The sequence below is a fragment of the Phascolarctos cinereus genome, unplaced genomic scaffold (assembly GCF_003287225.1).
Source record: "Phascolarctos cinereus isolate Bilbo 61053 unplaced genomic scaffold, phaCin_HiC Scaffold_3;HRSCAF=262, whole genome shotgun sequence".
In the NCBI taxonomy this organism is placed as follows: Eukaryota; Metazoa; Chordata; class Mammalia; order Diprotodontia; family Phascolarctidae; genus Phascolarctos; species Phascolarctos cinereus.
This window is the reverse complement of record NW_027555736.1, coordinates 219,174,922-219,197,533: the sequence shown is the minus strand read 5'-3', so window position 1 is coordinate 219,197,533 and position 22,612 is coordinate 219,174,922. Positions and strand designations below refer to the sequence as shown.

The 22,612-nt window shown below is 36.5% G+C and overlaps 1 protein-coding gene across 2 annotated transcripts in view; it reads right to left on the bottom strand.

Annotated features, from left to right (window-relative positions):
* The window catches only part of SEL1L (SEL1L adaptor subunit of SYVN1 ubiquitin ligase), a 70,154-nt gene that overhangs the window by 33,648 nt on the left and 13,894 nt on the right, over positions 1-22,612 (bottom strand). For both annotated transcript variants that reach the window (XM_020978971.2, XM_020978970.2), the window contains exons 3-8: positions 21,678-21,909; positions 4,484-4,651; positions 2,943-3,048; positions 1,399-1,561; positions 361-414; positions 215-274 (exon numbers count right to left, since the gene is read on the bottom strand). In XM_020978971.2, coding sequence (XP_020834630.1) covers positions 215-274; positions 361-414; positions 1,399-1,561; positions 2,943-3,048; positions 4,484-4,651; positions 21,678-21,909 — 783 coding nt within the window. The remainder of the gene's footprint in view (positions 1-214; positions 275-360; positions 415-1,398; positions 1,562-2,942; positions 3,049-4,483; positions 4,652-21,677; positions 21,910-22,612) is intronic.

Sequence of the window (22,612 nt, the reverse complement as noted above, 5' to 3'; positions counted from 1 at the left end):
CACCTAAGACAGCAATATGCCACACAAACACAAGATAGAGTTTGATGGATTTTGGTATAAATACTTAATGCAAGCAAATGTAACACTGAAAGCTGCACTAAAAAATATACTCAGGCTCTCATAAATACAACAACCCCTTCCTCCATTGCTATGCAATTTTACTAAGTTCCATTTTAGTGACAGAATATTTTCCTCCAAATTAGGTGTTACTTACCAAAATCATGTGAGCAATTAGATTACCCCCAAGAGCTCCAAAAGTATAATAAACCAGAGCCTACAAGAGAGCAGAAAAGGTTTAAATAAACACTGACACAACTTTATCAAGTTCAAGTGAAAGCAAAATGAAACTATGAGCATTACCTTAGCCTGACTGGAGTTGACACTAAGTCCAGAGGCATACAGAAAGCCAAGAGCCTGAAATTAAACACATGACACAAATAAGACTTGTTTCTTTGTAAAAGATGTTCAAAATCAGACTTAAGTTTTTACAGTATAAGAGTTGTACAAGGGGATACTAATATCAAAGATGAATTACTAGCACTACTGTGGAATTGCAGAGCCCTGGAATTCATTCTAGGGGATGTAAATGATAAAGAAAAAAAAATTCTCTTTACTCATTTTAGGATTATGTAAAAGACTTCTCTCGTTTTCAGCCTGAAATATAACTTAGCCCAAAAAAAGGGGAAAGTTTTCATTCCCCAGTGCCCCAACCTAAGGATGACTATGCTGACATATGAATTGCTGATTCTTGATTTATGAGATTACATTATAAAAAGAAAGCAAAGATCAAAACAAATCACAAATGTCCAACCCTGAAACTGGGTAAAATATATATTCACACACCCACCCTATGGATTATGCACAAAAAAATTGTTCATATTTAAAATGACTACATAGTGAAACCCAGAATACACAGGATAGCAGACAGTTTTGAGTAAGTTATATCCTCAAGAGTACTCATGCTGCTTTCATCCTCTTAATAAGACCTACTGAATGGTGATTAGTATTTACCTTTAAATAAATTCAACAGATTAATAACAACAAAGCTTTTAAGGTACAGTGATAATTCTACGTGCTTTGAAACTGAAGATGTGGTGATGGACTTCGTGTTAAGGGTACCTTTGTTTCCTTCCTCTCTGTAGACTTAAATAAGTAAGCCTCAGCAACAGCAATGCAGTAAGTAGTAGCACAAAACTGTTTTAACTGTTACAACATTACTGTTAATAAGCAGAAAGACTGAACAATCAAACTTATGTGATGGGAACATTCATAAGAGCTATTTTACCTTTTGAGCTTACTTTTACAACATGCAGAAGTATAGAGTAAGAGTGAGAAATGTGCTACTAAATAACTAGGGAATCTGTATGTACCCAGAGGGTCCCCTAAAAGTATTCTTACTGTTTGTCCCTTGGGAGAACCTTCCTCGGTTAGTTTCTCAAACAGTTCCTTTGCTGCAAGGACGTCCTGCTTTAGATAATCTCCAAATAAAAAAGCATAAGACACTTTTTCCATGGCCTTTGTATGGTTCATATCTGCTGCTTTTTGAAGATACCGATATGCCCTTAAAAGATCAATAATAAGAATTAGCATCTTTTATAAATAGAAAATAAAAATAAGATACACAGTATGGATCTCCTTGACATTGCAGAATATTACTGCTCTTAATTCCATTAAGGTTACATTGTTCAGAAAACTGAGTATGAATAAAATATTCTGTAGTCCCAAGACCTGAACTTTTCCTATTCATGACACATTTGGGTTGAGTTTGGTTGTAGTTCAAAAACGCTGTTTCAAAGTTCATAGTCAAGCACAAGACTTTTACTACAGACTCTCGATGATGTTTTAATTCTTCTACTTAAAGTCATTCATAAGCTGTGCCAGAGTTAAGTGGAATTAATAGCACAAGACATATTGTGAACAAATATTTGACCATTTCAAGTAGAAATCATAGGTTCTTATCCTTTACTTGGAAGGAAAACCGACCATTCTGTACTACCTGGGAGCAGCAGCAACAGATACAACTAGGTGTATCTGTAGCAATCAGGATAGAGTACAGTTGATTTTAAATACACGCACATGTGTATAGCTCCTAAAATGAAAGCAGGTACTAGAAATGGCAAAGAGCTCTACAGATCTATACCATCAGCTATAACTCTTAACCAGAGAACTCACTGTGGAAAGGACTGTACCACTTGCCTTCATCACCTGTATTCCTACAGATAGAAACATTGTGGGAAAGTCAATTCTGAATAGGAAGATCAAGGGTAAACACTGCAAAGGAACTATATACGGAGTTAGGGAGTGAAAGAATTTAGTGAAAATCTTTGTGTTTGAGAGCCTGGTCTATAAAGTTGACTGTTACTCTTTCTAAAGAGGTCTTATGTTGACTTTACATAGAAAATAACCATGAAAAATAGGACTGGATAGAGCTGTTCCACCTTCCTGCAGCAGTCTGGCAGAAGGCCCTTACTATGAGTAACCTATTTTTTTTTTAAGTAAATAGACATTATTTCTAGTTCATTAAAATAAGCAGAAGTTACTCAAATGTTATGAAACCAGCTTTCTTAATTCTACAAAGGACTTTTTGTTTCACAGTGAGGATAGTTTATCTTTGTAGGAAAATTAATAGGAGATTTGGTTTACATTTCAATGCTCAGAGCCAATATCTAGGACGTGGAGTTGGCAGTCAAAGCATCCCCTCCTCCACTTCTGAAAATATATTCAAATAATATTAAACAGCCTTTAAAAGTCAAGGGGTCCCGGTATCATTTAAGTTTATCTAACATATTAGGCTCCTTTTGTGATATAATTAAGAAAAACAATGGTTCTTTGGCAGCCTAAGACTTCTTCGCTTAAATAAATATCTAACCATTTATTTCAAGAATGGCAATTTTTATCATTAGAAATGTATCAGATGAGGAGATGAGGGCAAAGCCACTTACTCCTTCTTTTGGGTCTTTTTACTGCTTTCATTGAGAATTTTCATTCCAGCCTGGTAAACAGCTTCTGCTTCCTGCATTTGTCGTCTCTTATGAGCCTGTTCTTCAGCTAAAAATTAAGAGAGTAAGCCACATAAGTTAAAAGTGATTTCAGTTTTAGTCTAAAGATTAATCTGCAATAATATGTATTTATCTTTTGTAGCTAGAGATACCAAGACTTCACTTTTACTATGCCAAATCTTTATTAATACCTGGCTTAATTTGGAATACATTTGGGTGGGGGGACAAATGAAATACAGTATGCAAAATGTGAACATAATTTTAATTTGAATAATCCAATATCTTTAAAAATTAGAGAATATGAATTTCAAATTTCCTAAAATTATGGCAAATTAAAAAGTTGCATACTAATAGCATAATTGGAAGATGGAGGAAGTTGATAAATGGAACAGTTGTTCTGTGCATTTTAATTCAATTTAATGAACATCTAAGTAAGCATCTACTATTTGGGAAGGCATTGCACTTGTTAGGTATAGCCCTCAAATAGGCAATTAACACATTGTTCTGATTACAAGGACACTTCTTGGCTGCTGCAAACTTAGTCAACAATGAACAAAATTTCTCCAATTAATAAATGGTCAAAGGATATGGGGAATAAGTTCCTATATCCTAAATGATATGGAGAGTAAGGAAGAAATCCAAACTATTAAAAACCAGGACAAAGTGCTGCTCTGAGTCACTAATAATTAGAGAAATGCAAATTAATACAATTCTGAAGTTCTACTTCATACCTATCAGATTGGCAAAGATCACAAAAAAAGAAAAACGACAATTGTTGGAGGGGCTGCAGGAAGATAGACATACTGGTGGAATATTGGTAGAACTATAAACTGGACCAACTACTCTGGGAAACTATTTGAAATTATGCCTCCAAAGTCACTAAACTGTGCATATCTTTTGAACCAGTGATACCACTACTAGACTTAATTCCTGCCCACCCCTCCTCCCCAACAAAGAAAGAGAAAAAGGACCCATATGTACAAATAATATAAGTAACAGGATAAATTGGGAAGTAGATGAACAAATTATGGTATGTGAACGTTAAAAGATTTTAGTGTGCCACGAGAAATGCTGAAAGGGACAATTTCAGAGAAACCTGGGAAGACGTATAAATTTATGAAGAATAATGTAAGTAGAACCTGGAGAATAATTTATACAACTCTGTAAAGACAAATTGACTTTGATTCATACATATTTTGTTATATGGGGTTGGGTTTCTTTTTTTTCCATTCAGGAGTCAGGGGAGGAGATAGGAGTGGGAGAAGGAGAGGAAAAGGGAGGGAGCGGTAGAGAGAGGGACAGGAAGAGAGGGAAGGGAGAGAGGGAAGGGAGAGAGAAAGGGAGACAGAGAGAAAATAAACTGAAACAATATAAATTTTTTTTAAATAACCAAAATTGGAGGAAAAAGGAAGAAAAGGGTCCAACAAGGTAAAGTTTGCTAAGACAAAGAATTTCTTGAAACATGTCTCTGAATATATACTTACTTTCACAAAAGCCCCACTTCTCATCTGTTTTGTAGTCATAGGTTGTGGCACACCACAGCCTACCATCTTCCCTCCCATCTGATGTACATTCAGCATATTCTTTCTCAAGGAAGAGGAAGGGAAAGTGACAGGGCTCCCCATCTGCTGTACCTTCAATAGCAGTCAAAACTGGAAAGAAAAAATTACAAAGTGTATATAACAATATTATCATTCCCACTGGAAAAAAAATACATTCATTGAAAAAGCAACTCACAAGGGGCAGAGCCAAGATGGTAAAGTAAGGGCAAGGATTCACTTGAGCTCTCCTCCAAATCCCTTTAAAAATGACTCTAAACAAATTCTAGAGCAGCAGAACCCACAAAAAGATAGAGTGAAACAAACTTCCAGGCCAAGACAACCTGGAAGGTTAGCAGGAAAGGTCAGCAGGAAAGGTCTTTGGCACCAGGGTGAGAGAGGAGTGCAGTCCAGTGCAGGCTGTGGCACAGACCAGGCCCCAGCAAACTGAGAGCAGGCTTTGGGGTGACTGAATCACTGGCAGAGGTGGTTTCCAGAGCTCTCATCGCATAGATGCCAAAGACAACTTGGCAGGTCAGCAGGAAAGGTCTGCTGCACCCGGGTGAGAGTGGAGCACAATCCAATGCAGGCCAAACAGCACAGTCCCAGCCCTAGGAAACCAGGAGCAGGCCATAGCAGTGACTGAATCAGCAGCAGCAGTGGCTGCTTCCAGAGCTCTGAACCCAGAGATGGTAAGAGGGTCAAATAACTGGTGAGAAGGAGAGTACAGGAATCATTTTGCTAGCACTGAAGCAGGACTCTGTTGCCTTGCCCATACTGGGATCGAGGTTGCGGTCCTAGGTAGCAGTCCCACGGTGAGGAGGAACACTAGCTAGCAGTGGCAGCAGTGGAGTGGGGATTCTCCTCACAGTGCCAGGACGAAAAAGAGTGCTGGTGGTCGCTCACAGACCAGGCACAGGCCAGGAGAGAAGTAACACCTCTCCTTAGATCATACCACCTTGAGAGAGCTGAAAACTTACAGGTCCCTAGAATTATCTCTGAAAACAGTTGCACAAAACCCCTGAAGCTTGGGACAGTATGCCCTCCACACTGGAAGCAGAGACTTACCTTAACAAAGCATTAAAAGTCAACTAATAGGCTGGGAAAATGAGCAAACAACAGAAAAAAACTCTTGACTACTGAAAGTTACTATGGTGACAAGGAAGATCAAAACACACACTCAGAAGAAGACAACAAAGTCAAAGCTCTTACATCCAAAGCCTCCAAGAAAAATATGAATTGGCCTCAGGCCATGGAAGAGCTCAAAAAGGATTTTGAAAATGAAGTGAGACAGGTAAGAAGAAAAATTGGGGAGAGAAATGAGAGTGATGCAAGAAAACGATGAAAAATGAGTCAAGAGTTTGCTAAAGGAGACACAAAAAAATACTGAAGAAAATAACACCTTAAAAAATAGACAAGGGGCAGCTAGGTGGTGCAGTGAATACAGCACTGGCCCTGGAGTCAGGAGGACCTGAGTTCAAATCTGACCTCAAACACATAACACTCGCTAGCTGTGTGACTCTGAGCAAGTCACTTAACCCCAATTGCCTCACCAAAAATAAACAAACAAACAAATAAATAAACAAATAAATGATAGACTAGACTAAATGGTAAAAGGGGTCCAAGAAAAGAAAGCCTTGAAAAGCAGAATTGGCCAAATGGAAAAGGAGGTCAAAAAGCTCACTGAAGAAAATAATTCCTTAAAAATTAGAATGGAATAAATGGAAGCTAATGACTTTATAAGAAATCAAGAAACAATCAAACAAAGCCAAAAGAGTGAAAAAAAAAATAGAAGACAATGAAATATCTCATTGGAAAAACAAATGACCTAGAAAATAAATCCAGGAGAGATAATTTAAAAATTATTGGACTACTTGAAAGCCATGATCAAAAAAAAAGGGCCTAGACATCATCTTTCAAGAAATTATAAAAAAAAATATCAAGCAAAACTGCCCCAATATTCTAAAACCAGAGTGTAAAATAGAAATTGAAAGAATCCACCAATCACCTCCTGGAAGAGATCCCCAAATGAAAACTCCCAGGAACATTATAGCCAAATTCCAGAGCTCCTAGTTCAAGGAGAAAATATTGTAAGCAGCCAGAAAAGACAATTCAGGTATGGTGGAGCCACAGTCAGGATAATACAGGATTTAGCAGCTTCTACATTAAAGGATCAGAGGGATTAGAATATGATATTCTGGAGGGCAAAGGAGCTAGAATTACAACTAAGAATCACCTATCCAGCAAAACTGAGTATAATCCTTCAGGGGAAAAAAATGCATATTTAATAAGATAAAGTACTTTAAAGCATTCTTGATGAAAAGACCAGAACTGAACAGAAATTTTGACTTTTAAACACGAGACTCAAGAGAAGCATAAAAAGGTAAACAGGACAGGGCAATCATAAGGGACTTAATAAGTTTAAACTGTTTACATTCCTACATGGGAAGATGGTATTTTTAACTCATAAGACCTTTCTCATTATTAGGGTACTTAGAAGGAGTATATATAGACAGAGGGCACAGGTGTGAGTTGAATATGAAGGGATGATATGTAAAAAAATAAAACTAAGGCTTGAGAGAGAGAAATGCATTGGGAGAAAGAGAGAGTGAGAAGTAGAATGGGGTAAATTATCTCACACAAAAGAGGCAAGAAGCAGCTTTTACAGTGGAGGGGAAGAGGAGGGAGGTAAGGGGGAGGAAGTGAACGAACCATACTCTCATCAGAATTGGCTCAAAGAGGGAATAACATTGGTATAAAATTGGGTATAAAATCTATCCTACTTACCCTACAGGAAAGTAGGAGGGGAAGGGGATAAGAAAAGGGGTGTATGTGATAAAAAGGGAGGGCAGATTTGGGGAGGGGGGCAGTCAGAAGCAAAACACTTTTGAGGAGGGACAAGGTGAAAGGAGAGAGAAAATAGAATAAATAGGGGGGTTAGGATGGAGGGAAATACAGGAGGCAATAGTAACTGTGAAAAAAAATTTTGAAGCAAGTTTCTCTGATAAAGACCTCATTCCTCAAACATACAGACAAATGAGTCAAATTTTAAAAAAATAAGAGCCATTCCCCAATTGATAAATGGTCAAAAGATATGATCAGTTTTCAGATGAAGTAATTAGAGCTATTTATAGCTATATGAAAAAGTAGTCTAGCTCACTATTGATTGGAAAAATGCAAATTAAAACAATTTTGAGGTACTACTTCATATCTACTAGACTGGCTAATAAGACAGAAAAGGTAAATGACAAATGTTGGAGGGAATGTGGGAAAAATGAGAGTTTAATGCACTGTTGGTGGAGTTGTGAACTGATTCAACCATTCTGCAGCTCAATTTGAAACTGTGCCCTAAGGGCTATAAAACCATGCAACTCTTTGACCTAGCAATACCACTACTAAGTCTGTATCCCAAAAGAGATAAAAAGCAAAGGAAAAGGAACTATATATACAAAAATATTTATAGCAGCTCTTCTCTAGGAGTAAAGAATTAGAAGCTGAAGGAATTCCCATCAATTGGGGAATGGCTGAAGAAGTTGTGGTATGTGATTATGATGGAATACTCTTGTAGTATAAGAAATGATCAGCAGGATGCTCTCAGAAAAACCTGGAAAGCCTTGCATGGGCTGATACAAAGTAAAATGTACCATGTACAAAGTAACAGCAATATTGTGAGATGATCAGCTCTGAATGACTTAGCTATTCTCAGCGATACAATGATTCAAGACAACTCTGAAGGACTTATGAAGAAAAACGCTATGCATCCCCAGAGAAAAGAACTGATGGTGTCTGAATACAGATTGAAGCATACTTTTTTACTTTCTTTATTTTTCTTGAGTTTCTTTTTTCTTGTCTGTTTTCTTTCACAACATAACTATTATGGATGTGTTTCACTTGACCACACTTGTACAACCTATATCGAATTGCCTGCCTTCTCAATGGGGGGACAGGAGGGAGGAAGAGAGAGAGAATTTGGAACTCAAAGTTTTAAAAAGGAATGTTAAAAATTGTTTTCATATGTACCTGGGGAAAAATAAAATACTAAATAAAGAAAAAGAAAAAGCAACACCCTCCCAATTACAAATAAATCTTTAATACTCAGACAGAGCCATTTAATATCAACTATATTAAGAGAAGGCTCAGTTAGATGGTGCAGTAGATATAGCCCAGGGCCTGGAGTCAGGAAGACTCATCCTCCTGAATTCAAATCAGGCCTCAGACATTTACTAGCTGTGGGACCTTGGGCAAGTCACTTAACCCTGTTTGTTTCCTCATCTGCAAAATGAGTAGGAGAAGGCTGAGGTCAAAGTACTGGAATCCTTGGGAGGGAGGATTCTTGCTTGTGAGGGAGGAAAGGAAAGACAGGTATGACATATGTACATGCTATATTTTGGGAAAACTGATTTCAAAGAGTGCAGAAGAAGGATATGATTCTATGGACTAAAATTTTGTATGGGAAATTAGTCTAGGAGGGATGGGAAATTCTCAAGAATGAAATTCTGAAGACACAAAGGTAAACAATTCAGGTAAGAAGGGATAAAAAATGGTTGTTTGAAAAGATCAATGTGCACAGAGAGCTCACCGACCATAAATTTTAAACATGCAGCTGTTAAGTACAGAAGATGAAAGTAATGCAAGTAACAGGATGAACACAAAAAAGTGGCAGTCTTGTAGAAATATCATCAGAAGTGCTAAAGCTCAGAATGAGCCAAGGTTCCTAAGGAAAACTACAAATTGTGGGGGGAGGGGGAAAAGGAGGGGGAAAAATGGATAGGACCATTGCTCAAGGTGGCGAGAAGGATGAAGGATGAAGACTGAAAGGAAGACTATATTCTCATCTCTCATCATCTCTCAGCTGCCTCTCCCTCTCTGAGATTCACTCCCCCCAAATTTCTCTCCCAATCCAGATCTTGGCTGCTGTTATCTACTGGTTTTATTCTCTCTTCTTTCTCAAGAAATTCAGAAACTGACTCACTCCTTCTCTCTATTCTACCCCTTGCCCTTATATGAGATGACTGCAACATACATATTGATGTTCAGTTCCTCAGTCTCTCTACTCCCACCTCAGCTTTGCAAAGAGATAGTTACTCTTGATCTTGTCCTAACCCACAAGAATTCTACTTTCATGATCAAGAACTTGGAAACACTGTTATCAGATTATAGCCTATTTTTCCTTTTTCTTTTTTTAATTTTTAATTTATTTTGAATTATCAACAATCACTTCCATAAGCTTTTGAGTTTTAAATTTTTCTCCCCCTCCCTCTATGCCTCCCTCCGTAAGACAGCGCACAATCTGATATAGTTATAGCCTATTTTTCCATCTCTCCTTATGTCTTCCTTACTCCTCCTACAGTGAGGCAGTAAGGTGGTATGTTGGATAGAGCACTGGGCCTGAAATCAGGAAAATCTGATTTTTGACAAACTGCTTCCACAATTATTCCTTTCTTCTCTAATTTCTGCCATCTCACTAACTCCTAGCCCTTTCCTTTCTTCCCACTAACTTGCTCAAGTCTTCCCCATCTTTAAAAAATCCTCAGTAGACGTTATCATTCCCTCAAGTTATTATTAAATTTCTCTCCTTTGTCAATTGCCATTTTTTTCAATTCTACCTCCCCTCTCACCACTCACACAGCCACAACCCCAGCTCAGGCTATCATCACCTCTTGGAATATCTTAATGCCCTTGAGATCTCATTGTTTCTTATTCAGGAATCTTGCCACTCCAATCTATGTCCCACCCTAAAACACAGGCCTGATGACATCACATTACTCAAAGTTTGACAGTCCTTTGCAACCTGCCTCTAACTTACCTTTCCACATTTATCACACATTACTTCCCTTCGTCCAAACTACAGTCTGACCAAACTGCTTTCATTAGTTCTCATATACAACATTCAATTTGTACCTGTAAAGGAATACCCACTATAATATAACCAATAACAGTCATCCAGCCTCTGCTTACATACCTCCAATGAACTGAAACCCAGCTCATTCCACTCAGATTAGTCTAATTATAAGGAAGTTCCTCATTAGAGGAAGACCACTCGTTGGGGATGTTATCCAAGGAGATGATATGTTGAATTAGATGACCTCTAATGTCCCTTCCAACTCTGAGTTTCTTACCATTCTATAATTTTATCCGTCTTAATAATGACATTTACATTACACTATGCTGCATGTAAAACACTTTACATATATTATTTAATTTGATCCTCACAACAACCCTGTGAAATATATGGTTCAAGTATCATTGTCCCCATTTTTTAGATGAGGAAACTAAACCTTGGAGAGATCACAGGATCATAGATTAGAGAAAGAAGGGCCATCAGAGGTCATCTAGTTTAAGCCTTTTATTTACAGATGAGGAAAGTAGCAGAGATATATAAATCCAGATATCCTGATTGCAATTTCAGGGTACTACTGTGCCAGGTGGCCTTTTGCTATTATTGCTATAAAAGAAATAGCAAAATATTTAGATAGCCCTTTAAGGTTTTACAAAGCACTTTAAATACATCATTTGAGTCCCACAACAAAGCTGAATTGATTTATAAGACTTATTCAGCTTAGAGTCATAAAGCTAGCTTTTCCCCTTCAAATAGTAAATAAAGAATAGAAGCCTTCTCTTTAAATCATCTACATGTCCATTTATCCTAGTTTTTTTCAATGCTCGAGCACCCCCCCAACAGATTCTTACAACACAAATGACTTATATAATTTTATTTCTAGAAACTGAGTTAAATAGGTAAAGAAAAGGAAGTTAGTTCTTCAGTTCATTTCACTTTATGTCACCCTTTGTTTTTAATATATAATTACTTATTAGATAGTCTAGTCATACATAAATGGTAAATTTTCCTCTTAATATTGCTTAATGTTATCTTGTATTGGATAAAACAGGGAACTAAATTACTCTACTAAGATGTAATGGAAAAGACCACTGAATAGAGGACCTAGTTGGACTTACTGCTTTGATGCTGCCTGGATATTTCCCTCAAACAAGCCATTTTACCTGAAGTACCTACCTCACAGAATGTTTGTGAAGCAAGTATTGATGTATAACCTGTACTGGTGGTCTTTTTGATTACTCTCTTCATGAATAGTACTTCAAAGTACGATGAAACCAACTTCATCAAACGCTTCATTTGCCTCTCTAAGGAGAGGCCTATGAGCCATCATTCCATTTAGCTGCAATCTATTTACTTTTGCTTTTATTTACAGCAAGAATGTCAATATTAACATGGCTCAGTGCCTCAGTCTGCCAATGAATTTGTCATTGGACAAAGATCCCACATTTGGAGCACCAACCTTTAAATTAATATTTATAGACACTAAATAATAATTGTGTGATTCTTAGCATGGTCTGCCCTCTGTTCCAGTATTTTGCCACTGTCAGTGAGGAAGCAGAAAGAGGCCACACAGGGCTCAGGGTCACTTTGCATTTTCCTTTTTTCATGAGCTGCTGTGGTCAAAGAATTCTTTTTTTACCTACTGACCAATTTACTAATGATAAGCTTTCTCCATATTTTTTTGGGTTGGTCCTTAACAGGATAAGTCTATGACAAGGACTCTACTTGAAGGCTCTTCAACTTGGGAGAACCTGACAGGGCTTGAACTTTACTGATAGAGTATTCTAAAACCCAGAGTCACCTTCATGTCATGGTAAAGCACTGGAACAGGATTTCTCGATTACAGACTATTATAGGGCCTCTTTGATGAAATTCATGATCATTCAAGAGAGATCAACCTAACAGCCCACGTGGGAAAAAGTGAATGGATAAGAAATGCTTTTTACCTAAACTGTGATATACACCCAGGTGGAAAGTCCACTTAGTCCATCAGTATTTATGTCTTAGATAGGCACTACAGATGGATATTAAGCTAGGCCCAGAACTGAAAAGGAGGAAGAGAACAAGCTAGCCTGCATTTGGGAAATCATGCAGTACCTTATATGATTCTAAGCTACTCCCTGATACAAAACCTTACCTTTACACTAAGATTCTAAAGTGATGTTGTACAGCTTTTAACACAGACAACCACAATCTCTGAAGAATCTAAATTACTAAAAATCCAAAGGGCAATAGAAAGATGGATCATGGGTGTATGCAGCATGATAGCATTAAGCAGCATAATCTATGTAAATATGTAAATAAAAGTATGTATGTAAATAAAGTAGCTTAAATGTTATCAGAAGTAGGACAGTCATACAGTGAGACAAAAAGATAACCCATGTGCTACACTATATTTAGAAACTGTTGAAAAAGCACCTAGAAGAAGGCCTCAAGCACCAATGCCTCTATAGCAGGTTTATGGGGACACACAGGAAAGAATTACACAAGATCAGAAGGTCTGGATAAGCTTCAATCTCAAATTAAGGAGATCACAGATAACATTAAAGTATGTGGTTACCATCAAGGAATAACTTGTAAGGTCTTCAACAATGCTATTAGAAGGGGGAATTAGAATTAGAGGAAGAACTTCCTAACAACTAAAGCCATGTAGAAGTAGAATTGGTTGCCTCTGGAGATAGAGGCTGAAGGATAGGTTTTTGGAAATGTTTTAGATGGGATTCATGATTCAGCCAGGAGTTGGGACTTACTTAAGTCCTGAGGTCCCTTCCAACTCTAACATCTTATGACGTGAAAAAAGTAATCTATATACTGGTACTTATTCCAAATTTTGTCTAGCAGAGTACTTGCAATCCTACTTAACACCAGAAACAACACAGAAATTTGGAATGAAAGCAAATTTGATAAACTAATATTGTAACTTTTGTTCCATTTACCCTAAGAATAACAGTTCAGTCACAATTAATTCTACTTTACTACATTGTCCAGTAAGTCATCAATATTATCTGAATTCAGTGATTAACATGAGTTTTAAAGCTATGGTAGTGTTTTTAGTTTTGTTGTTTTTAAATGTGAACCACATGATTTGAAGATAAGTACTACAAGGTACAGATCTGAAAATATAGTGAATTAAAAATTGACTCTTGTGATAATGCTCTCTTGGGGCAATTAACAACAGATGGAGCATTATAATCCAGGAATAGAAACTGCTATGCCAGAAACTATTACAGAATTTTTCAGTCTTAAAAAGGTAGGCATTTTCCTTTTGAGGATTTATAAGGAATTATAGACTGTTAGAACTAAATAAATTAGTCAGAAGTGATCTAGTTCAACCTTCACCTAAAAAATGAAACCTCTCTACAACTCCAAAAAGCAGTCATTTAGATTATACTTGAAGAGCTCCAGGGATATGAAATTCACTCTCTCAAAGCAATCCTTTCCACTTTTGGATTATTCATTGATCCTAGTTCTGTCCTCTGAGGCTCTTTTACTTAACAACCCTTAATATATTTGAGGGCAATTATCATCTCTTCTAATGTTAAATATTCCTTTAGTCATTCATTTTAGGACAGTTTTGCATCTCTTCTTCCTTACTGGACATTTTCCTCTGGACTTACTCCAGTATATCCAGAGAAGATAATTGACTGAAAACAAGTGTTTCCATTCTAGTAACCTGCCCAGTTATTCAGAAAAGGGTTACCAAAAAAAGTTCTTTTGAGAAGTTTCAGTTTTAACAGTCTGACCAGGTGCAGCCTGAAGTTTTAGCCTCCTTACTCTTAATATTACATCAGGTTTAAAACCTTCTGATACCCTACAATCTATCCACTGCAAAACTGCCTCACTTGAAACCACAAATAAACAGAGTGTTACATCATACGAAACTAGAATTGTTTGATTTGTTTAATATGTTTGAAACACTTCCTAAATATAGGAAGTACAGGTACAAACTGCTTTGCATGACTTTAGAAATAACTAGGATCCATAATTTCCTCCTTTTATTAGTTTTCTAAGCTACAAGAGAAAAAAAAGTTGACTTTCAAATCTATGCCATTCGTTTACGGAAATACACACTTCCTAGACCTCTGAAAGAATTACCTAAGTCATAGCTACATTGCTAAAGTGGAACAAATTGTGAAAAAAATGGGCATACTACTTTGGAGGAGTTGTGAAATAGTCCAACTGTTCTAAAAAGCCATTTGGAATTATTGTGAAGATGTGACTAAACTGTTCATACCCTCTGACCTCAGTATTCTACTGCTAGACCTACCTCTCATGGAGATCAATGACAAAAAGAAAGACTCCATATTCATCAAAAGACAGTGCATTTTGTAGTAGCAAAGAAATGGAAACAAAGTAGATGTTCAGGGGTAGCTAGGATAGAGCACCAGCCCTGGAGACAGGAGGACCTGAGTTCAAATCCAGCCTCAGACACTTGATACTTACTAGCTGTGTGACCCTGGGCAAGTCACTTAACCCCCCCCCCAAAAAAAAAGTAGATGTTCAACAATTGGGGAAGGACTAAACAAGCAGGGGCACATGAATATAATGGAATATTATTGTTCCTAAGGAATTGTGAATATGAAGAATGCAGAGAAGCACATGAAAACTTACATGAACCTGAGGCAAAGTGAAGGAAACAACCAGGAAAATAATATTCACAATGACTACATCAATGTAAATGGAAAGAACATCAAAGTAATTGAAACTAGATTATGTGAAATTATAATGACCAAGCTTGACCCCAGAGAAGAAATACAGAAGGGACTTAACTCTCAGTTTTTTTTTTTAAATGTAGAGGTGGGGAACTATTAGTATGGGACATTATTTATTATGTCTGACAATCTCAATATGTTGTATGGTACTGTTAAATTGTTTAATTCCTCTCCTTTTTATTCTTTGTTATAAAGGACAGCTCTCTGGGTGAGTAAAGCAGGAGGATACATTGGGAAATGTAAAGTGATATTAAAAAAGACATCCATACAAATTTATTTTTAAGTATAACACAATTTATCCAGATCTTTAAAATAGAAGAAAAAAATTCAACGTGTAGGTTGGAAGGGTTCCTGCAACAGTGGGTAGAATTCTTTAATGATTAACACAACAAGGATCTTTTCTCCTTCTGCTACAAGTAAAGGCCTTTAAACATTCTTCAATATTAGTCAGAAGACTAGATCTTTCTGAACAACCAGCTAGCTACTCTTTAGAAATACAGTAGAATCTTTGGAAGTTGAATTAATTCCATCAGACCAGTAAGTGCACTAGAGTGGTATTCCAAAATTCCAAAATTGGAGGAGCTAATGCATAGTAAAATCTTATTTGTTTGCATCACAAATAATTAGAGCCCTCAAATAATAAGAACTTTTTACTAGGTGTAGGTTGCAGGCAGTGAAAGAAACCTAAGTTTTCAATAGCTCTCCACTATTTGAAGTCTAATAACAAAAAAAAAAGTTTCAGAAAGTCACAGCAAAAATGATCTGTAAAAATGATCTCACATTTTGCCAGGACTACAAATCTGATGTTTACAAGAGCTCTGTGAGCATAGAATTTGTTGATCTTATCATTCACTTATTGATTTAAAAATAAAAACTCTCTAGAATTTTAAATCCACGTAAAATGTGGTAAGAACCTATTACAGGAAGTAGTGGTCTACATAGCTTGGGTTTGTAAGCTCCTACTTTCAGGAAATTGTCCTTTCTTCATTTTTAACTAAGGGGAAAAAAAACCTTAATTACCCCCCTCCCCATTAGTTAAAACCACATCTATTTCCCAACTAAGCTGGTTAACTAAAGCTGCACTGCATTTCCACATGCATTACAATTAGAGAATACCTTACTCAGATGTGCAACATTACTATTTGATATAAAACCAAAAAAGTCATTAATTTAATGAAATCTTATAGTACTTAGTAAGCTTAGCAAAATTCTAAGAATAAATTACACTTGGAACAAAGACCCACTTTTGGTGACTTACATGCCTAAAATAAATAAAACAGCTGAGAGCAAATAGAGACTAACATTACAGGTGTGAAAACATGTGACAGAAATCTCTTGGGAAAAGATACAGGTGGAGTGGAAATTGCTGGGATGTCAAATTGTTTTTCTGTAGAAGTCTAGCTGAGAATTGTTTAAGAGGGCTTTAGGTTCAATGTCACACAAAAATTTAAGAATTGAACCAAAGTAATGCATTTGTGTGCCTCAAATGTATTTTTTTCCAGGAAGGATTAAAAAAACCTAACCCAGAAGACCAGGATTCCCCTGAAGAGAGCTCAGTTCTAACTTACTGTATTTGAGAAACAACTTACTTTTTATTTAATCAGAGCATATGATTTTACTGGTACAGGGAGCTCCTCAATGAGGAAACTAACTCTACCAATGCAGTTCAGCAAGTTATATAGGCTTAACATAGTTACCTGAAGCCCTGAAAGGTTAAGGGATTTGCCCAGGGTCACAAATCCTCTATGTGTCAAAGTCAGGACTTAAATTAAGGTCTTTCTGATTGTGAGGCCAGTTCCTTATCCACTAAGGTATCCTGCCTCTCGCTCATTTTATTACAGTCACAAAAAAGAAAACAATGGCCTATGTGCTCACAGAAAAAAAGAAGCCTGGCAAATTTAATGAGAATGAAAGAGCAGACCTTGGAGAAATTTCTATTCAAAGAAACTTTTTTTTAATAGATAATGTTCAAGTATTTGTTCTTTGTGTTTTAAAAATCCACGTTAAAAAAAATCTAGAATTTTAGGTAAGTGCTAGTCTAAAAGAAGTGGTCTCCCAGACAGTCATTATATATTCTTCTATTTTCCCTTTAACTTTTTGCACAATTATGATGTTGTTGGCAGATGTTTGTGTTCTTCTAATCGCCTACTTTCAGACTAATTTTGTTTCCAGGGGAATCTTAATTCTCTTTTTAACCAGCGCTTTAGTGGAAGAGTCACCCTTTGGTTCAAATCAGCTCATTTACCTGAGAACAGGAATTTTAAGCATTGTATAAGAAGATATTTAAACTCTGTGTCACTGAAAGTAGACCAGAAAAGCAGTCAAAGTAGTCTTAAAGGCTATTGTATTGAAACCATCTAAGCAGAACAATACCCTGGCTATGTCTTTTTTGTAGCTTTATGACAAAGTAAAAGTATCCAAAGGAAACTGAAAGGACTTCTGCATTACAATCTTTAGCTTGACCATTGAAGTCTTCAGTCCCTAGAACAGTATCTTGCACCTATACTCCAACGTTCTCCTGATTCTGTGATCACACTGGTGTGGATATTCCCTCCAACAATGCAGTTCCCTCCAACCAGTCCATTCCTGCCTATTTCTTTCCTAATTTCTAATTTCCTAATGCCCTCCCTAACTACCCTGAACTTACCTTCTTTGTATTTGTGACTATTCTTTTATATTTATTCTGTAATGTCCTTGCTGTGCTTAACAAATGCTTCTTAGGTCAGATTCAGAAAAAATGTATAATTCCTCTTGCCAAGCCTCTTTCCAACCCCAAATATATCACTGCATATATAATCTTTAGACTATAACATGTAGTTTGGACAAATGCTTATTAGATGGCTAAATCTTTACATTGTCTTCCTTAAGAATAAAACTGAGAGATAATAGGGTGTAGTGGATAGAATTTGCCTCGGGGTGGCCAATTTCCCATCTCTGATACATACTAGCTATGTGACCCTGGGCAAGACTCTTTACTGTCCACTCTAAAGACTGTATGTCACAAAGAAGGTGCTGACCAGCAATAGCAGAGGGAGAGTCTTCATCTGGGCATTCCCTATGCCAAAGAAATGACAGGTCTAGTCACTATCTCCTAATCACACAGTAACATTACGGAAATAAACCAAGTTATATACTAAGAGTCTATGTGCTATTTAAAAACAATTACCTTTAATCATATTGGCTGAGAAAAGTATAATGGTCAAACCCTGGTTTGGAGTTACTTTGCTTTGCTATGCTTCTGATTTCATCAATGTAAGTATACTTATCTACCACTAACTCGACTTCATGCCTGAAATGCTCTCCCTCCTCACTTCCCTGGCTCCCTTCAGGTCCCAGCTAAAATCTTATTTTCTGACCTTTGTGACTTCCTCCCCTCCCCCTTAATACTAGTCCCTTGTCTCTGATGACTATCTCCAATTTAAGATATCCCCACCTGGAGATAATCATATATAATATGAATATACCTATATATCTGTATCTCTCCCTCTAACTAGATTTATACCTTGTTTGTATGTAGCTGTGTGTTGTCTTCTAAGAGGGGGGACTATCTTTTGTTTTTCTTTGTATAGCTAATGCTTAGCACAGGGTCTGGACCATAGCAGATGTTTAATAAATACTTAATGACTGACAACACCTTGGTTCCTTCCTGTGTGATTCTTGTCCATATTTTTACATGGATATTCCACGCAAGATGTACCAAAAAACAGCAGGCACTTCTACACGAAAAGGTACAGACTACAAATTTAGGGTGTATGGAATAATGTATGGATGTGTGGGATAATGAAGGCTAGAAGGGGGCCTTTGTGTGAGCTCCTTGAAGGCAGGGGCTATCTTTTGTCTTTTTTTCAATCATTTGGGCTTAGCAGAGTACCTTATATGTAGTAGCTGCTGAATGAATGTTTATTATTTATTGACTGACTGACTTTTAGTCTGAAAATAATAAAACTACAGATTCTTAGGACCTCTTCTGTTTTTTGCAGCAAATGCATTAAAAGGGGAAGGATGATCTTAATTCTAACATGTATTATCTGACCTTGAACAAGCTATTTCTCCTCTCTGGGCTTCAGTTTCCTCATCTATAAAATGAGGGGGTTAAACTAGACGGATTCTGAGATGACTAACAGCTATAGATCTATGAAAAGACTTTACATTTACAGCAGAGTAGTAGCCAGTCTTTACATTCTGGTCTGGAAATTAACTTAGCTCAAAGAACAAGTTATTGCCTCCTGCAACCACCTTATAATTGAGCACTGAAAAAAAAATCCAATTCTTATTACAGGAAGAAGAAAGAATTTTTATTAATAGCAGGAACAATTCTGCATTAAATTTGCAGTCCAATGCCTCACCATGATGCAATTGTGGTCAAGAGCTCCTGAAAGCTATGCCAGCAGAGCCCAAGCTTTGGTGAATCCTCCTCAGCTAGAAGGGATTTTTGTTTGTTTTGAGTATAGCCTACAAACATTGTATGTCCATCAGCTAAGGACAAACTTTTCAGAATTTGGAAGTTTATCACCAGGTTGGTGATAAATTCTGAAGGCTAGCTACTAAATCTTAGATAGGTTTGGATTTGCATTGGTGGAGGGAGTATCCATACCTTGAAGTATCAAAGGGGTAGTAATAATAATACTGAAGCAAAGAAAAATGCAATGAGTACTCTGTTATTCTCCTAAGTTTCAAGGTCTTAAGAAATAATAATAAACTATGTCCTTAAGGTCAAGGTTCCAAGCCAGGTTTAATTAACTACTATGTTGGTGGCACAACAATCACTTTAAGAAAACCACTAATGCTAACAGAACTAAAGCAGTAACAACTATTCACAGTCCCTGAAATATGTCCCACACTTTTTCCTGATGCCCCATTCCTTTATTCAAGACATTCCTTAGGTTTATGCCTATTGAGAGCTTACCTATTCTTAGGTTTTGTTTTTCTTGCCTTTTCATTAGTTGGGGGGAAGGAGAGGTAGGGAAAGGAGAAAATTTAGAGTTAAAAAAAAAGACAAAAACTCTGTGCTTTAAAAATAAATTAAAAAATAAAATAAAATGAAGCAAAAAAAGAAATTCTGCTTATTCTTTAAGATCTAGCACAACTGCTATTTCCTCAATGAAACTATCTCTGAATTGCCACTCCTTCTCTCCCATCCAATCAAAAGTTATCTTTCCTTCTTTAGATCTTACATAACTCTGTACCTTTTTTATTCATTAATGTCTAAAATTCTATAATTTATTTTTATATGTGAGTGGTGTAGTAGAAAGAGCACAGGACTTGAATCAAAAGATATCATTCTGTCTCTGACATTCTATGACCATGGGCAACACACTTAATCTTTCTAAGCCTCAGTTTCCTCATCTGCAAAATGATAACAATAATAAGCTAACATTTATATGGCAATTTTTAAACCCTTTAGGTTTTATATATATTATCACACAATCATAGGTAGGTGCTAATTTTCCTTATTACTTGTAAAATGGAGATAATACCTGTTCTACTTACCCTGAACGGCTATTTTGAGGGTCAAATGAGATAATGGTTGTAGGTGTTTTGCAAGAAGAATTATATAAAGGCCAATTATGGTGATAATGACGAGGATGTGGTCTTTTTCCCCCTCTCACTAGATTATAAATTCCTTGACAGACCCAATCTCTTCATTTTTGTATCTGCCCTAGTGCCTAGGACAGTGCTCTGCACAAAAGAAGCGCTAAAAAAAAGTTTCATCAACAACAACCTTTGACAAACATGATCTTTCTTTCCATTTGAAGCTTGGTTTACGTCCATTTGTGAGCAACCAAGAACACAAAGCATATTTCCTGGGGAAGTCACATGTGTTCACAAGGCTCCAAAGAAAAAGAAAAAAAGACCAAAGGCTATAAGTACATTTTAGCTTAATAATAATAACGACAACAATATTGAAAATGGCAGCTGATATTTACAATATGCCTTTAGGTTTTCAAAAGGTTTTATATATGTAACCTAAATTTATCAACTCGATTTTGGCTGAGTACTTGCTACGTACTGAGGTAGGCACTGAGATAAAGTGTACACGTAAATAATGATGTTGTTTATATGTTGCGTAAAATGATCAAGAAAGACTAGAAGTGATACGAAGCTTTGGAGGAAGGAGAGTTATTAGTTCAGTTTCTTCTACCTGATTTCACAGTTCTTTTAATGACATGTCAACCATATACTTTCATGGTTACTTTGGGATGGATTTTTTTTAAAGAAAGGGCTAATATTATAAGGAAAACCTCATGGAAGAGGCACTGTGTAAACTGAGCTATGAGGAATGGGTAGAAGGTAGTAGGGGAGGGCATTCTCAACATAGGGAGCAGTACAAGCAACTGTGTGGAGGTGGGAAAGCATAGATTGTGCTTGGGAAACAATGAATAAATTAATTCATTGAGTACATGGTTAAGTGAAAGTTTTCTTTCCAAAAGGCTGGGAATTCAAAACTGGGATCCAAACATAGGTTTAGTTCTGTGCTCTTCCTACTACACATTTAGCAAAAACAGTAAACATTCTTCTACCTTTACTTTAAAGTTAAGCAAATAAATTCTTTTCAAATCAGGAAAACCTGAAGGATGCAATACAATACCTGATTTCAACACTTCCTCACTTTCTTGCAAGTCTTTGTTTTCTAGACTTGGCATCTCTAGAGAGCTAGAGTCTTCTATAATACTTTCAACATCTCTGTCTTGGTTCTTGAAGCTGTTCTCTTTGCCAGGGGATTCCAATTCTGGTTCTTCTGATTCCAGAAAGATCTGACCAGCTACTACTCGGGCTGCTGTGGCATGGTCCTTTACTGATTCTTCTGATGGCAAGGAAGTCTGAGAAGTGTCACAAAAAAAGTTTCACAGTAAATATAATTTTAGTACATTAATTTCATGAAATTATTTTCCAGCAAATACTGATATATTTTCCCTTCAAAGGTCTCTTTCAGGAGTGTGACCTATATTTGGCATGTGTTATAGTTAGACTAATTTGACAGGTTCTGTTAACTTAGATGTAGAAGTGATTATTATTCTTTGAGCTATATTTTTGGCTAATCTCCTTTTAGATTCCTTATTCATAACTACTAGCACCTTTTAATTGACCTTAGTAAAATTATTTCATTTTTTACTATTTTAATATAACTTTCCTCCAAAACTAGTTATTTCCTCAAATAGTAGTAAAATAAACTCTTCTCTGTCATTTCAAAATTGCTTTTAATGACCTGTCAACCACAGTACTTTTACATGGGATGATTTTTTTTAAGCATAGGGCTAACATTACAAGTGTCCTATATGTTAGAAAAGTGATATATGAAAAACATTCTTGAAAAAAGCATTAATAGTGCTTTTTGTAGTTGTCAGAAATTGGAAAGGGGGGAAGAGGGAGTGTCATTAGCCACTGGGAAATGGCTAACCATCTTATGGTATATGAATGTAATGGAATATTGTTGTGTTGTAAGAAAATGATGAAATGCACAATTTCTGAGGAAAATGGGAAGACCTTTATGAACTGATTCAGAATTAAGTGAGCAAGAGTAGA